The 18432-nt window shown below is 35.3% G+C and overlaps 2 protein-coding genes and 1 pseudogene across 2 annotated transcripts; all 3 read right to left on the reverse strand.

Annotated features, from left to right (window-relative positions):
• Window positions 1–2205: 2205 nt before the first annotated feature.
• On the reverse strand, window positions 2206–4504 carry LOC128188045 (uncharacterized; annotated as a pseudogene).
• Window positions 4505–8870: 4366 nt separating this feature from the next.
• Window positions 8871–13452, reverse strand: LOC128188989 (uncharacterized). Its single transcript, XM_052860348.1, has 2 exons — window positions 13092–13452; window positions 8871–12485 (listed from the first exon to the last, which is right to left on the reverse strand). The coding sequence occupies exon 2, from the start codon at window positions 12458–12460 to the stop codon at window positions 11339–11341; it is 1122 nt and encodes a 373-aa protein (XP_052716308.1). The 5' UTR covers window positions 12461–12485; window positions 13092–13452; the 3' UTR covers window positions 8871–11338.
• Window positions 13453–15251: 1799 nt separating this feature from the next.
• Window positions 15252–16521, reverse strand: LOC128189276 (uncharacterized). The gene is made up of 2 exons (XM_052860831.1): window positions 16364–16521; window positions 15252–15938 (listed from the first exon to the last, which is right to left on the reverse strand). Exons 1-2 carry the CDS (start codon window positions 16503–16505, stop codon window positions 15304–15306), a joined length of 777 nt encoding a protein of 258 aa, XP_052716791.1. The 5' UTR covers window positions 16506–16521; the 3' UTR covers window positions 15252–15303.
• Between the last annotated feature and the right edge of the window lie 1911 nt (window positions 16522–18432).

Genomic DNA, 18432 nt, shown 5'->3' on the forward strand with positions numbered 1-18432 from the left:
TGTGCACGAAAACTTACAAGTTAAACTGTCTGTTACCAAACAACTTGGGTTATAATTCAAATGTCTTTTCTTTCTTTATCGTCGAACTGCACTTCTGAGAGCGCTTCTGCATCTATATACGTGTTGTTATTTATTTTATAAATTATTTATGTTCGTTTGAGTGTTAACGAATAAGAACATAAATGTATTTATTGAAGGTATTACAACACGTGTTTCGATCGAACACGTGTTTAACTGGTGTTTGTTATGAAGACTAACCAATTTGATTGGTTATTATATTTATAGAAAACCTGTTCTACAGGTATTCTCGTAAGGTACGCACGATTTGGTAAAGAATTGAGTTTTAAGTCATTCGAAGGCTCTCTCTCAGTGCAAGCAGACGTTTCCCCACCCACCCGCCCTCAAAGATAGTCATAAATGTTTGGTTTTATGAAAAATATATGCATAAATATTTTGCTAATATGTGTTGTTTTGTTTTTGTAGAGAAAAAGAACACAAGAAAATTGAATTATGTGATTGTATACATGTAATAATTAAACTGCACTTCTGAGAGCGCTTCTGCATCTATATACGTGTTGTTATTTATTTTATAAATTATTTATGTTCGTTTGAGTGTTAACGAATAAGAACATAAGTACTATAGCTGATACCGTGTCCAGAGAGGTACACTACGGGTAAAAAAATCAGTTACACTGGAACGTTAAAGAGGGTCCCTACAGGATACTAATATGTAAAGAAAAAATATAATACCGGTAGATACTGATTTATGACAACACCTCCCCAAATAAAAAAAAGTTCGAAGAACTTTTAAAACAAAAATAAAATTCAAAAATACTTATGCAAAAATCAGACAGTCGGCTCCAACATTATCTGAGCCCTTAATAGATATAATTCGAAATCTATAAGGTTGTAATAATAATGCCCATCGCATCAATCGAGCATTGGATACTTTAGCTTGTGTCAAGTATACTAACGGTTGATGATCTGTTTCTAAAAGAAACTCCCTTCCGTATAGATATCGCAGGAACTTTTGCACTGACCATACTATCGCCAAGCACTCTTTCTCTATCGTGGAGTAGTTGACTTGCCCTTTTGTAAGTTTCTTGCTGGCATACGCGACCGGCTTCTTTACACCATCCTCGTACTGAAGTAACACTGCGCCAACCCCCAAATCAGAAGCGTCTGTCTGTAAAATAAACGTTTCATTCAAATTTGGCAATTTCAAAACAGGCGTTACCATAAGCGCCGATTTGAGGGCTGTAAAGGCGTTCTCCTGTGCTTCACCCCACACCACCTTGTTTGAAAGGCCCTTCTTGGTAAGATCTGTCAGTGGTGCTGCCACAGCAGAAAAGTTTGGTATGAACTTGCGATAGAATCCTACTAGACCGAGAAAAGAACGTACTTGCTTCTTTGTCGAAGGTCTTGCGAAATTTGAAATGGCTGACACTTTGTCCGGAAGTGGTCGAAGTTCCTCGTTTCCTGCAATATGCCCAAGACACTCAAGACTTTTATATCCTATGAAACATTTGCTAGGTTTAACAGTAAGGTTCGCAGCACGAAGTCTCTGTAAAAAGTCTTTCATAACACAAACATGCTCTCGAAACGTACGAGTAAAAACAATGACATCGTCAATAAAGTTATCAACACATTGCATCCCTTCAAGAAGTTTTCTCATAAGGCGACTAAAACTAGCAGACGCATTGACTAACCCGAACGGCATCACTGAAAATTGGTACAAACCCATCGGAGTCTGGAACGCTGTGATCTCCTTCGAAGATTGCCCCAATGGTAACTGCCAGTAGCCCTTAGAAAGATCGAATTTAGACACATATCTACAACCTGACAATTGAACAAAAATGTCATCAGCGTTAGGGATTGTTTCAGCATCAAAAACAGTGATTTTATTGATTGCACGAAAGTCAATACAGAATCTATTAGTCCCGTCCTTCTTCTTCACAATAACTATGGGTGAACAATATGGACTTGACGACGGTTCAATTACGCCTGCTTCTATCATCTTCCGCACTTCTTCACACACGGTATCCCGGGAAACGAAAGGAAGAGGATATGGCTTCGTACGAACTGGTTCATTTGTCGTCAACTTGATGTCGTGGACTCCCAAAGTCGTCACACCAGGAACATCTGATAAAACATCTTCAAAATCGTCAAGTAATGTTCGTATTTCAGTCTTTTCTTCTTCAGAGAGTTCATCACTTACTGTAACTTCCCTAGCACCTTCTGATCTCGCTGAACCTGAGGTCTGGATTGGCTAGAATTCTGAGAATCAACTACTGTGTCCTTTCTGCTAGAATTGACTAATGTTTGAATGTTAGCACATCTTGCCTCCTTATATTGATCAGCCAAAGCACACATATCTTGTATATTATTAGGAATGCGTTCTTTAAGAAACAAAATTAAGTCTTTGTTGCATACTGATAGAAATTGATCACGAAGTACTAAGTCATATAGTCCTTGAAAAGTCTTGTTCACTTTCCCAATTTCTATCCATCTGTCGAGATAGCTCGCTAATCTAACAGAAAACTGGGTAAATGTCTCACCTCTCTCTGGGCGACATCTGCGAAAATGCTGTCTAAACCCATCCTCAGTTTTCTCGAAACGTTTCAACAGAGCTGCCTTCAGGGTTGCATAGTCTAGGGCCCTCTCTTGTGGCAGAAGAGTATACGTCCAACGCTCTTCCCCGTAGCAACGCACTAAGGTTTACCGCCCACGTTTCGCCGCTCCACTTCTGTGCTGTAGCATAACGCTCAAAACGACGTAAATATGAATCAATATCATCTTTTGTTTCTTCAAAGAAAGGCATTTTAGGCACTTTAGCAGAAGCCTTACTAGAAATATCAGCTTTAGTTTCTTGTAACTGTTGTTCAAGCTTAAGTAACGTCTCTTTGTACTTACTTTCAGCTTCAGCAATACCTTTAGCTTCCGCTAACTTCATCCTCTCCAAATCCAGTTCTTCTCTCTTCAGCTGATACTCTCTCTTCTCTTTCTCCTTAGATCTCTCTGCTGCTCTCAACTCCTGATAATGAGTCTGCTGATCTATGATGAATTTCTGAAGGTCTGTCCCCTTCAACTCCATCTTTCTCCCGTGTTCTGTTAGCTCCTGTAGTGTTGGCGACTCCATCTTAACTACGCTAACTAACACAACGATCAACAAAATAATCTTACAAAAGAAAAAGCGTAAATAAAAACAATGCTTCTAGTATCAATATACCTGACTCTCAACACTCGAGAGTTATTACATATACACAACCTGAGCAACCTTTCTCCGTTCAGGGCCCTTCCATATATCGACGCCATAAAAAAAATCTGCCATTCCACTGAAAAATATAACAGAAGTATAAATTCTTAAGAACAATATCCAAAATAAACTACAAATAAAAATGTGTTGACTGAACAGCTATCCCACTTCTGACACCATTTGTCACGACAGCCGTCGTGACAGTTCAGTCAAACACAACAGGATTCGTTCTATATTTACAATTTTTATATAAAATAAAACCAAACAAATATACATATTATAAACAATAAGATATTTAAGTTTTCTGATGTCCATAGTCTTCGTCACAGGCATGTAGAAGAGTAGTGGGTAGATATGGCATGGCGTGAGACAGTGGCGGACAGGTATAACCACGGCGATGGACTGCCAGAAACTGGATAGGGACCTTATTAAATTAAACAAATAAACATATTTTGAGTTACATGATTAATATACCTTACATAAACATAGGCTAAGTCGCACGGACTTAAAATATAACATTATGGCTGCAACAGCACGCCATACAATAGCACGAAACCACAGCGAATACGATCACTGCATAACGTTAAGAGTATCACACTACTTAACACAGAAAAACCACGTCAAAACGATATACAAATACTCCGTACTACACGGACAATATACAAGTACACCGAACTACACGGCAAAATACAAGTATATCATGCATTTATATCGCAATATAAAGCACACACACTCGACACGTGACCACACAGGAACACGCGCGAGCAAGCACCTATGTTTAACAGTTCTACCTCGTAAAACCAGTATATCAAAAGTAACAAAAAATACTTAATATAAACTCCACAGTAATATAAAAAGACTGAGCCGTAGTTAAATTACAAAAGTATAAAATAGTTTAACTTACCCCTAATAGAAGAAAGGGTTACTCAAAACCTTAGCTGCTCATACCTGTCATGGGGAAAACGTGGCCACTGTCTGCCAGTTCTGCAATGCGGCAGTTTAAATAAAGTAAACGAACAACAGAAAAGAACTGACCAATACGTACTATAGCTGATACCGTGTCCAGAGAGGTACACTACGGGTAAAAAAACCAGTTACACTGGAACGTTAAAGAGGGTCCCTACAGGATACTAATTTGTAAAGAAAAAATATAATACCGGTAGATACTGATTTATGACACTATATAGCATACATCTAGATGAATTATTTATATCTGCGAAAAGATTTTGTACAAAAGTATCAATTATTCTTTGCTTAATAAGTAAAAAATGGCTTTTATAATATATTTTGTGTTGGTCAGCCCAGATGTAGCCTAAACCAATTTCAAACAATTTGTCTTCGATATTTGACACCCAGTTTGATACATTTTTCAATTTGTGTTCACACTCTTCTAACATTTTGTCATACCATGACCTCATTTTTTTACTTTGTAATAATTTAAACCAAAATTTAAAAACCGAAAATAGCGTACAATCTTCAAAGGCAACCTGCCAGTTTCAAATGTATTTTCTCAATATCACACGCACTGTGGTTTCCCCAGACTTCACATCCGTAATTCAATATGATACTTACATAAGTGTCAAAAAGAGAGAACATAGTTTCAACAATTAAATTCAATTGACTAACCTTAGATCATAGACAAAACATTGCTTTTCTACCTTGACTGGCTAATTGTTTTGTGATACATTAAAATATCCATTATAGTTCAATAAAACACCAAAATACATAAATTTATCTACCACTTCTATTTGGTCAGTATGTATATGCCATTTTTCGTTTTTTAGGATTTTACCTCCATTTCCAAATACTACAATTTTTGTTTTATCTGTATTAATAGCCAAGTCCCATTTTGCAGTGTAATCATACAACGTGTTCAACATTAGCTGAAGTTCATGTACAGATTTGGCAAAACACACCACGTCATCAGCATACATTAACGTAAAAAGATTTAACTCTTGTACTTGTAAAGGGACATTGTATTCTCCCTCACTACGTTCGTCCGAATATAAAACAATAAAGTGCTAAATGAATAAAACCAACAAGTACTACATAGGTACGCTGCTCGCTAGCATTATTTTATATTTACACAAAAACACATATTAAACAACCATCTGTCAGCCAAAAATCAACACCTTCCATATCATCTGCAGCCATTTTAACTTAAATCGCTACTAGCGAGCGAGCTTAGAGTGGCACGCCACCGCATGGTCCTACTATTTATATTTCCTGACCACGTGACCCGAAACCCATTCGAGTACGTATGAAAACCCATCACGCACATAATTTTAATTACCATTCTTAGTGAACTCTTAACGAACGTTCCACATGTACATGACTTCTCATATATAACTGCACTGAATACAACATGAATAACATGTTAATAACAAGTTCATACTTAAACACTGAAACAATTAATACCGTAGCAAAACAGTTTAAAAGGGGTAGTCAAATAATTATTTTTTAATCGAAAGATTTGCTTAAGGGGTCTAAAAATTTCTTCATTGAATTCGGTCTCTATGAGTAAGAAAAATATTATTTAGCTGCCGATATGTGCATAAAACTTTGTTGCCAATGTATTTAAAAGAAAGCTGGGACGTCAGATTTTTGTAGTTTACAATCAAATTCATACAATCTTGCCATAGATAAAGGTAGATGCTTTATCTATTCTAATGAATGAAAGAATTTGTAATTGTTGTAACACTGGAGCAATTAAAGATGAATTTCATTTTTTATTCAGCTGTTCCTAGTATATTCATTTGAGGACAGGATTTGAAAGAAAACATTTTTCATACTTGAAATAATTTTTCAAAAATATGAGATCCTTAAGTATAGGTTGAGTTATATAGTCTTATTAAAATAAATAAATATCTAATTAAAATATAAAGCGTTTAAAGCTGTTCACACAAGATGTTCCACTCTTTTCACTCTCATTTAAAATATATCAAAATCATGGTATATTTTTCTATAATTCAACGATAACATAGGGACAGCTGTGTTACTTTTAAAAATTATGCACTTCAAAGTGCGTAAATATTGGGACCAAGTCATCGCACTTTGAAAAAAAAATTATTTTCAAAGTGCGTAAAGAACAACTCGGAAGATTTGAATTATCCAAATATGACATAAACTGCATCGCTTAGCAACTACATTTTCCTTTTTGTGTATACAGCACTTCTTATCTGGTACAGTGAAACTTTATTTCATGTATTAATACTCTTAAAAACATGTACATGAAAGATCTAGTAACACCTCGCAATGCCTTATAAATTATCCTACGATGCCCTACCAGTAGGTAAAGCTTAAAATACAAGTACAGGTTTACCAAACGTTGCTGCCTAGGACATGCCTTTAAGTTACAATGACCAACAATCCCTTAAATATTTTCATTAAAACAACAAGTGTACATCTGAAAAAAATCATTTGATTCCCCTTAATACCCCAAGATAGAAGATAAACCTTGTGTTGTATAAAGCACTCCTTTAATTTGATTCACTTCTATAAATTGATGCATTCATTCAAGCATTTTCTTGACAGCCATCAAAAGACAAGGGGAAAAACATAATAAATGAATTTTCGTTTAGCACTGTAGCTTGTCAATCAACTTTTGACAAACATATTTTGGTTGAACATCCGTGCCATTTAAATTTATTTATCAAAATAGTAAAAGTGAAACCAAATTTTGAAGAAAAAAACTGAGCTTAGATATTGTAAGGATCAAGTATTTTCGATTGTTCAAATATCTATAAGAATTAATTAAGTATAGATTTTTGATACAATGCTACACTTATTTTTTTTCTCTTTATTTTTACAAGAATTAGAAGAACTTTTTATTGTCTAACAGTTGTTAGCTTTTGTACGAAATGCTAAGTTCATAGAACTTGTGTTTTGGGCTAATCGTTTTTAGAATAATAAGATACGAGGGTTGTCCCAAAATAGCATAGACAAAACTATGGTGTTCCGATGGGGCCACTTCGACCGTCGCACTTTCGCCTATAGGGCGAAGACACGAGAGTGCGAAGTTGCGAAGGCGAAAGTGCGAAGGTGCGACGGCGAAGGAGCGAAAGTGCGAAGATGCGACGACGAAGCGCGAAGATGCGAAGACGAAAGTGCGAGGTTGCGAAGGCGAAGAAGTGATACTACTATCGCTCCTTCGCTTTCGCAACTTCGCACTCTCGCCTTCGCCTTTCTATAATTGTAGAGCTCTCTATTGTTTGAAGACAATTCTAGCTGTATAAAATGTCATCTGAGACAGGAGACGAACTTTTTAAAATTCAACAACCTCCGCAGATCCATAACTTTTTTCTCGGGGGGGGGGGGGGGAGGGGTTCGAAGGATAATTGTATTTGTCGGGGAGGGGGGAGGGTCCGAGACATATTTTGGAAATTTCATTAATATAATTAATAAAATTAAATTTCCCAAGGAGATGGGATCCGGACCCCCTCTCCCCTTTACTGTGTGAAGTAATTAATATTGAATTTTTCGGGGGGGGGGGGGTGTCCGGACCCCCTCTGCCCCTCTAGATCCATGCATGAGCAAGGAATGTCGCATAATGAAATTATGGCACTGTGTTTGATCCACGGTAAGCAGACAGCTGGTAAGTGACTTGATTCTGGTTGAGCATATGTATACATTATGGCGGACATTACATTTTATGTGGAATATAATATAAAATATAATTATCCATCGACCCCCCCCCCCCCCCCCTCTAGAGTAACTGATCTGCGCATGCCGTTGAAAATAAATTCTAAAAAGTTCATCGTCTGCCTCAGATGTCCTTTTATACAGCTAAAATTGTCTTTAAACGATAGAGAGCTCCACAATTATAAAAAGGCGAAGGCGACAGCGCTAAGATGCGAAGGCGAGAGTGCAAAGTTGCGATGACGAAGGAGCGATAGTAGTATCGCTTCTTCGCCTTCGCAACTTTGCACTTTGACATGGCTCTAGGGTGGGGCCAATATGGCCATATAGTAAAAATGTTTTAAATCTTAAAAAATCTTCTCTACTCCCACACGTGGGCAAAAAACTTAATACATGGTTATGATGTCCACTATCTCCTCTACCTAAATTGTGAAATTCATCGCCCCTGGGTCAGGGGTTCAGGACATGGGGGGGGGGGGGGGGCGCAATATGGCAATATTGTGTTAATGCATATAATGTTTAAAACTTTTCTTCTCTATTCTCAAACATCTGTTTTAAAAATTGACTTAAAATTATGTTTACCTGAAGTCCTCTGCTGAAATTTTAATTTTCATGTCCCTGGAGTAGGGGTTTTGACTCTAGAGCAGGGCCAAAATGGATGTATAGGTGTTAATGCATATAATGTTAAAAAATTATCCTCTTTACTCCCACACACCTGAAAAGAAAACAGAATTCATGATTTTGTAGACCAGATCTTTAACTTTTTTCGCCAAAATTATAGAATTCACAGTTCTTTTTGAAAGATTTCAGGCAGGGAGGTGGTCGTTATTACAAATTTATATGTCTTCGATTAACTGAATAACGCAACGCCACTTGTTTACGCTATTTTAGGCCAACCCTCGTATATGGTGTATTTTCTTCAAATATCTAACTACATACATGTAGGAAAAAGAAAATGAGACCAAAAATACGTGAACAATTTATTTAACCATATAAAGTTTATTTGTCATAAACATATTTTAAACACTTTTTTTACAGAATACAAAAGATACATTTTTTTTCATCAAAATCGGTTCAGCATAGGTGCCAAAAAAAAAACAAACAAAAAAAAAACAGACAAACAAAACAAAAAAACCCCCAAACAAATGAAAAATAACAAAATCGAACACACAAATGTCGGCACATGTGAAAGAGAAACAAAAAGAATAAATGTTGAATTTACTGCCATACAGTTCATTCAAAACTTACAACGACTCAAAACTTATCAGGATTACTGAATCTGTGTACAAGATTTTAACAGATAAACAAAATTTCCAATTAAAGGGGCATGGTCACGATTTTGGTCAAATTTTATTTATCTGTTTTTATTATTTGCAATGCTTTAGGAATGCATTTCTAATTATCAAATGAAATTTGGGTGCCAGTCGTTGAGTTTTAAGCAAGATACAGGGCTCATAATTTTTCGTCATGTAAACAAGGCTCGTGCCTTGTTTTTGTTTACTTAGGTTCAATATACCAGTAAAAATCTTTTTAAAGCTGGTTTGTCTATCTTATTATTCATTTAAAGCATAAATAAACAGTTCCTAACGATTATCACATTTATTTTAGGTCTAAATCTGGAATTTTCACTTCAACTTTCGAAATGTAAACAAACGCTTTGTTTACATAGCGAAGAATTGTAAGCTCTGTAACTCGCTTTTAACTCATCAAATGACACTCAAATTTTGGTTGCCTATTAAAAAAGCATTGTAAACATTAAAATCGAAAAAATAATTTTTGACCAAAATCGTGACCATGCCCCTTTACGATGCTAGTACGTAAACGGCAAAATAAGTTGAGTTGAATATATTTCTATACATAATATAATAGTTGTGCAGCAAAATATGAATGTTTATTTTGATAATTCAAAGTGTATTTTACGAACAGTGTTTTTGGAAGAAGAAAAAACTTAGTTTGTGGAATCTCTACGGTAGTTGGCTGGCTAATATTTATGCATATACAACAGACTCTGCTTCCAGGGGAAAACACCTTAAAGGGATACATGTATATGGTCACAATTTGATAATAAGCTGCAATCAATTGCTTGTAAGTCTGCAGTCCTATCAAAATGATTATCGTTATTAAATCTGATAAACTTTTTATTTTCTACTCCCTTATGGATAATCACAATGACTTTTCCTTTATCATTAAGGGATAGTAATAAAACAAACCTTATCTTTTATCACACATTTCCTCTTAGATTGCTTGTAGTCTAAATCCCAGCTTAATTCTTTAATAGTTCATAGAAACATAGAAGGATAGTTTTATTTGTATGCTAGTAAAGAAGAATCATTGATTCCTAAAACATGTAAAAATCAGGACAATAAAAAATTCGACTGGTGTACGTGGCAAACAAACAATGTTACTTGATTACAACATGATAATAAAAAAAATAAAACAAGTTAATTAAACATTTGAAAACTGGAATTGAAACATTATTCAGATTGTGCATGTTACAAAACTCGATCGATAAGAATACATTGTTAAAGTCTTCAAATCTGCAGTAGAAATTCAACTATGATGCCTTTGCGTGAACGGTGAAATCAAGATGACATCATACTGAACGTTATAAATACTAATACTTCGGCACTGATGGGGTAAAGCTCTTGTTGAATTGATTACCTTTGTTCAGCCAATAAAAGGGCGATTGCAGGATAAAACATTTTATTTTTTAACCGTCAAAGCAACATTGAAGCTCGTTTGTGTCCTTTTTTCTCGTTAACGTAAAAAAGATATTAAAATCTCGTACGTGTAAAAATATTGTCATTCACAAAAAGGACACAAAAATATAGAATATTATTAACTACATCAAAAGTGGCTGGAAAACCCACAAGCAGTTGACTAGAAAAACAAATTACAGAAGAAGATAAAACAAAAGGGTTCACCTGCCACAAAAATGCTAGCACTAGTACACATGATAAATTTTTTAATACAATGGAACAAAATGGTGCATAAAAAAGCCACTTTTATAAGAGACTTAGATTAAGCTTAAAGAAATTTTAAATTGGTGGATATATTGGGAGGTTTGGGGTTGATTTTTTCCATACTTTTTATTGACCGCCTAAAAACGACAACGTACAAATGTGGAAAAAAATTAATAATTATCATAAGAATTAAGCAATCGAGTATATTGAAAAGAGAGTGGACATAAAAACGCAAAAATAATATATCTAGCTAAAGGTTTAACAAATAACATATCTAGCTTTAGGTTTAACATAAATTCCTTTATCTAAAAATAAATCCTATTTGACGTGTATACTAAGAAAATAGTAAGTATATTGCTACTTCTTTTCCCTTTAGGATGTTACGTGATGCATAAAGCTTTCAATTTGAAATAAAAATTTTAAAAGATCCACTCAAAATGTCATATGACGACTTTTACAAGTTTTATGATATATACTCTATTCATGATTTGTTATTTACTGACAAAGTCTTAATTGACAAAGAGTTCGAAGATTGTTCCTTGAGTCTACTTTTAGGAGTAAGACACCGAGAAATAGACATACGGAAACTTCTGCTCATACAAGAATATATGGTAAAGCTAGATGAAAACGCCATTAGCTCCAAAACGTAAATAACACTGAACAGTTTGTCAAGTTGGCACATTCGACAAGAAATGTTCCCCGAGTACAAAATGTAAGTATGAAGTACTAGCCCTGGTACGTCGACTAACAGAATACACGAGATAATGATCGATATGATTGAAGTAAGTCTGTTGGATTGACTATTTTGTCGACATATCTGCTGTTTTTGCATTCCGAGTTTGGTCGATCTTCTACGCGTCATTCTATGTAGTTTCACCAACAAACAAATATCAAGGAAAACTAGTGTGGCAATCGGTATTACTTTGGAAAACAAAACAAACAAAATGTCGGAAATCTGAACACCTAATATATTACTGCGCTCCCGCAGGCAACCTAAGATGGTTATATTTGGCAGAATGAAAGATTGGACAGTATACTTTGAGTGTTTATCTAGTTTTAATATCATTGGAACATTTGCCCCACAAGCGACAATCCCAACAACAAAAATCATAGCAACGGTTTTCTTTGGTGTGAAATAAGAATTAACGTGATAAGGTCGCACTAATACTAGCAGCCCCTGTAAAGCGAGGAGAACCATCAAGTTCAATGACCATGTTCGATAAAGTCCAGGGATGGTCCTTGAAAGCAACACTTGCGGCAAACACCAGTCAAAGTGTGTGTATTCTTCTCCATGTCCCAATGTATAAAAGTAGATGGAAGGAATCAGATTTACAATAATACTTAAGTTCTCTGTCAGTGCAATTGATATCAGAATCTTGTGGACAGGCTTGCGAAGCCCCGCACGAAAAAATATCGTAATCATGAAAATATTTATTGAAAAAATTACACAGGAAACAACCACAGATATATATCCTAGTGAAATTTTCATAAACTCATATTCAGGATGATCCTCCAAACGCTGTGGCCTCGGGGGTCTTGAACGAGACACATTTTGAAAACTGGTGTTCTGCGAAGTAAAATTTGTGAGCTGTGTTTGCACCATGTTCGTGAATTGGTTGGACTGATTTCTGAAGAAAAAAAATTCCTTTGTGATCACAAAACATTTACGATTAATCTTCGATATCTCGAACACTGACATCTGGAATACAAACGATATGTCGAAGTCCTTTGTAAGTCCCAACCACTTGTTTTCTAAGTATTTTACCCTCGATATCTCCAATACTCGGATAGCATCTAGTTCGAGATAACGAAGTTTAAGTCTATTTATTCTTTCTCATTTTTACTTATATACATGTACACTGTACAACTACATTAACATTACAAAGGCATTCATGATATCAATTTTTCGAGGGTTTTTCAAAAAGGATTTTGAAAAGTTAAAGGTACATGTATTAAAAATAGTATGATTGAATGAGTTTAAATTTTAAGTTTACAAATCTATAAACAGTTTGTAAAAGTAAGATTTGATATCTGCAAAAAAGAAGTTGATATATTATTTATCCCCACATCTTATTTTTGTACCAAACAGTATTTTAATTCTATTCATTCCAATATTTGTCTTCTTTTCATACATTTTCCCCCCGAAATTATTGGTAGGATGTGACATTTTATCTACTTTGCGGGCAAAACAAAAGTTAATTCTAGCAAAACTGACAGGAAAAATTTTTACTCACCGTGTGAACGTTTGTTTTTGCTAACGACAACAATTTCCTTGTAAATTGAATGGCAACATTTTAAACATCTTAAATGAAAATGTTCGCTTCGATACGTCCTTCTTAGATGCAGTTATCCTGGGGCAGGCTTTTCTTGTTTTCTCAACAGTGTTGCAAGCTCATTAATACTCTGACATTATCACAAATCTACTCAATTAGAAGCGCTGTATTATAATTTCTACTCCGACGAATCTAGGTCCAATCGCTCGAGAAGCACATGTAATTTTGACTGTATTGAGCTTTCTGTGTCAAGATACCATTAGTTTGCGATCGGAAGTAATTGAACCATATCAGTGGCCAATTTTAATGATTTATCTTATCGGTCCGTTCTAAGCTAATGATCCGTTTATGAAAGGGTTCTTCAAGTTGTCCATGCCGTTGTTAATGTATATGTTGTATTTTTTTTTTAACTAAGCAAAACATCGAATTTTTTTTCAGAATATGATAAACAAAGTAATCACATATTTGTATATGTTATAAAACAAAATGATGCCTCATGAGTTCCAGGCGGTTTACTGGGGAGCAAGGGTCACTAATAGGTGATTTTGCAAGACTTTTTCAAAATAGATTGGGTCGTTAGGTAAAAAAAACCATTTTCACACAAATCATCAATATAATATTAACTAATACAACCACCCACCACAACCCAATACTATACAGCTTGAAAATATTTCCCTTCCCAGATTTCCTCTTTTGAAATTTGTTGAAATCTCATTTTATTTATGTTGATTTTTCAATTGAATAATATGATGGCTCTGATTCATTCATTCACCTGATTATACAAAAGATTTTTTTTCACGAACTCTAGAAAACTTGGATTGGTCCGTCTTGAACAACTAATAAAAATGACATAATGACCGTGGATCACTGATTTGAACAATTAACACAAATGACACAATGACTGTGGATCACTAATTTGAACAACTAACACAAATGACACAATGCCAGTGGATCAATGATTTGAACAACGAACACAAATGACACAATTAATGTGGATCACTGATTTGAACAACTAACACAAATGACACAATGACTGTGGATCACTGATTTGAACAACTTACACAAATGACACAATGACAGTGGATCACTGATTTGAACAACTTACACAAATGACACAATGACAGTGGATCACTGATTTGAACAACTAACACAAATGAAATAATGACCGTGGATCACTGATTTGAACAACTAACACAAATGACACAATGACAGTGGATCACTGATTTTAACAACTAACACAAATGACACAATGCCAGTGGATCAATGATTTGAACAACGAACACAAATGACACAATTACTGTGGATCACTGATTTGAACAACTAACACAAATGACACAATGCCAGTGGATCAATGATTTGAACAACGAACACAAATGACACAATTAATGTGGATCACTGATTTGAACAACTAACACAAATGACACAATGACTGTGGATCACTGATTTGAACAACTTACACAAATGACACAATGACAGTGGATCACTGATTTGAACAACTTACACAAATGACACAATGACAGTGGATCACTGATTTGAACAACTAACACAAATGAAATAATGACCGTGGATCACTGATTTGAACAACTAACACAAATGACACAATGACAGTGGATCACTGATTTTAACAACTAACACAAATGACACAATGCCAGTGGATCAATGATTTGAACAACGAACACAAATGACACAATTACTGTGGATCACTGATTTGAACAACTAACACAAATGACACAATGACTGTGGGTCACTGATTTGAACAACTTACACAAATGACACAATGACAGTGGATCACTGATTTGAACAACTTACACAAATGACGCAATGACAGTGGATCACTGATTTGAACAACTAACACAAATGACACAATGACAGTGGATCACTGATTTTAACAACTAACACAAATGACACAATGACAGTGGATCACTGATTTGAACAACTAACACAAATGACACAATGACTGTGGATCACTGATTTGAACAACTAACACAAATGACACAATGACTGTGGATCATTGATTCGCGTGATTCTTGACATTTGTGATGTTACTGTTTGTTTTGTTTTTATTTTTAAATATTGGACTTGTTTTTGTTGTGGAAGTCGGGGGTAAACTGTGAAAAAAAATACTTGAAATAAATCTTTATTGAAGTACAATCAGATGGAGACACCTAAATATTCATTTACCGACATTGTTTTCAGGGCAAGACAGTCGACCCCAGTATTCACATCTGCACGCGGTACCATCACTCAATTTGCCCTCGGTTCCACCTCGCCAGACAACCGTTTCTCCGGTGGTTGGGTCTTTGAAAAAGCAATACATGGGAGTGATGAAGAACCGTGTTGATGTGGGCGTGGGGGTGGTAGTGGTGGGAAGAGTGGTAGGAACAGTGGTAGAAACAGGGATGGTTGTCATACAATGGAAGTTGTCACCATAAAGCAAATGGCCGTCATGTGAGCAGTATGTAGAATAACACCAGTTTCCACTTTGACCTTTTTCGATCAATGTTCCTGGCATATACCACCTTCCGTTATGATGACACATGTTAGAGGGGATTGTCGTAAAATCTGTTGTCGTAAAGTCATGTGTCGTAAAAGCTGGTGGAATGGTGGTAAGGATGGATCGGCGTTGAATTACTTTTTCCATGCTCATTTTGTCATTTTCTGGATACTGGCCTTGAATGCATGGAAATCTTTCAACCTGAATCAGGTGCCCGAAGATACAAACCAGTCTTTGACAACTACCAGTGTTATCTGGAAATCCCAGAACGAATTCCCCAACTTCATATTCCTTTCCATAAGCACAGCAGTTGCCTTCATCAGAAAAAAAAAGATTTTAGTCTAATGACGTTGGAATTGGTATTATATACGTAGTTTTTTTTATAAACTATAACCTAGATTGAATTTCTTTATATACATGTGTATATGTCTATACAAACACTAACTTAAATAGTGCTTAATTAGTAATGATATTATCTTTTAAAGTTATTAAGATTTTTGTTGTCTATAGAATGTCTATTATGAATTACACATTTTGATTAATTCATTATTCTTAATTTACACTTATACATGTATATGCACTGGATACACCCCCCCCCACACTTTTCGTCTAGTTGATGGACATTTACTAGTACATTCAGGAGAGGTCAATGTCTATCTCGGGTTAAGAAATACGTACAAATGGTCATCAATAGCATCTGGCAGTATTACATCCATACAATTAACATTTGATGGCTTACCAGGTTGAAGATTCCCACATCTTACGTTTTCAGCCAACAGTTCGGTAATGGAAATTACACAGAGAAAAACAAGTCGCAACATTTTGTCGCAGACTATGTGAGTTAGTGCAGAAGTCTTATCTACAGTGTATGGTAAAACCATTGCTTGGGATAGATTAGGATAAGTACTATTCAGGATGGTGTACATTTGTACATTCATGTACGGAACGCTTTAATGCAGTGAAATATAAGCATATATTTTGGAAGACAGTAATCCTACAGACACTTGACAATCATCGTGCATATGAGAACGTTTCAGTTGCTTAACATACTTTCTAATTAAAAGACCACGTATAACAACAGGGTCCGACATTTGGCATATTTCTTAAAATGTACACATGATAAAGAACTCTCAACAAACTGCTCCTCCTACACTTTTTAGACAATGATAAAAAGTATATATGTGGATCAAATTGCAAGTTGCTGGGCTAAAACGAGCGGCATACGAGGGCTGTGCGGACAAAGTGATTTACGACAAAATTACTTTGTACTTTGTAGGATTACATATGTTTTATTAAATCACTATTAATTGAAAATAAATGTTCAAAAAATCGTATTATTTTAATAATTTTTTCAAAATATATAGCAATTTTTACTTTGCATGTTTAGATTTACGAAGCACCATTTCATACTTCTGCGACGTCAGGGGATGTCAAACAACCGAAAATCTCTGTTCACACAGTTTCGACTTTAGATGAGAAAATAAAGCGAAATCCATAAATGCAAATTCCCGGTTAAATGGGAATGAGGTGCTCAAAATATCATTTTTTTTCCATCTCTAAACCTCTGATTCTAATTGTAAACCTTTTTATTATAAATAAAAGTCACATGCAGGCCATCTTAAGTAACACCAAACATAGGCGTCGGAACCGGGGGGGGGGTCTAAGGGGGCTTAGCCCCCCCCCCCCCCCCCCCCACTTTTTTTGCAAAAGTAAGATCTAACCATTAAAAACATAGCATCAGGAAGGGGCCAGCCCCCAATTTTTTCTCACAGCAAACATGATTGTTCTTAAATTTATATACTGTGATATTGAAAATTGGAGTCATAGGTATATTACCCCCCCCCCCCCCCCAAACAAACACACACACAGACACACACGACAGATTAGGATTTTCCTGATTTTGGAGATTAGTTTTTTTTTTTGGCTTTGGCTTGTCAAGATTTCTGATGAATAGTCTAGCCCCCCCCCCCTCCCCCTCTCCTCCTTTCAATCTGCCTCCGACGCCACTGCCAAAGAACCTTTTGGTCTCCATTGGAGATGTTCCTGCTTGCACATTAAATTCGGCGATAAAACGGTCATAATTTCTTCAGTTGAATTGAAACTTTCACAACTGACCTTCATTAGTTATTGTGACGTGTTATGAAATATCGCGCATTGCTTTACGCTTAAATTTGATCATATTTTACAAAGGAAAAATGAGTACAAAATATAAAAAAAATCAAATACTTACATGAAGTATATATCTTATCATAATAATTAAGCTGTGTATTTTTATGGTGCATTTAACAGAACCAAATCTTTTTTGTTAACTCTAAAATTACATGTTTAGAATATAAAACTATAACTGACGATCATATTTTATAATTTTTGCGAACTCTAATCTGGGATTTGCATTCCAGCCTAAAGATCGAATCCAGTTTTTAAGCATTCATTATAAAAAAAAAAAAAAGTATTCTCCAGGTACTAGTATTTGACTTCATGCTTGCTCAAAAATTGAAATTCGCTCTGTTGGTAATTCTAAGAAAAATTGTAGTCAAAACATGTATCAGTTATTCTGTCAATTTTTTAAATTTTAGTCAAATAGGCAATTCGATAATGATTGGGTGTTGATAACAGTTAAAAATCAAAATCTATAGGTAGACCAGTCAGAATGGTCCTGGCCTACATATGAAGAAAATAGTGTACATTGATTTTAATATGTGGTTCAACATTTTTGCCAACGTATTCAGATAAATAAATTCACGTGAAGGATAGAAAATAAAATTCATGAAACTTTGATGACGTAGATTGAACAAGGTGATACATATT

Source organism: Crassostrea angulata, chromosome 6, assembly GCF_025612915.1.
Source record: "Crassostrea angulata isolate pt1a10 chromosome 6, ASM2561291v2, whole genome shotgun sequence".
Lineage (NCBI taxonomy): Eukaryota > Metazoa > Mollusca > Bivalvia > Ostreida > Ostreidae > Magallana > Magallana angulata.

Coding starts and splice junctions, on each gene's coding strand:
- LOC128189276 (XM_052860831.1), bottom strand. CDS start 16,505: ATGGTTTTACCATACACTGTAGATAAGACTTCTGCACTAACTCACATA. Junction 15,939..16,363: donor ATGTGGGAATCTTCAACCTG/GTAAGCCATCAA, acceptor TTTCTGATGAAG/GCAACTGCTGTGCTTATGGA.
- LOC128188989 (XM_052860348.1), bottom strand. CDS start 12,460: ATGGTGCAAACACAGCTCACAAATTTTACTTCGCAGAACACCAGTTTT.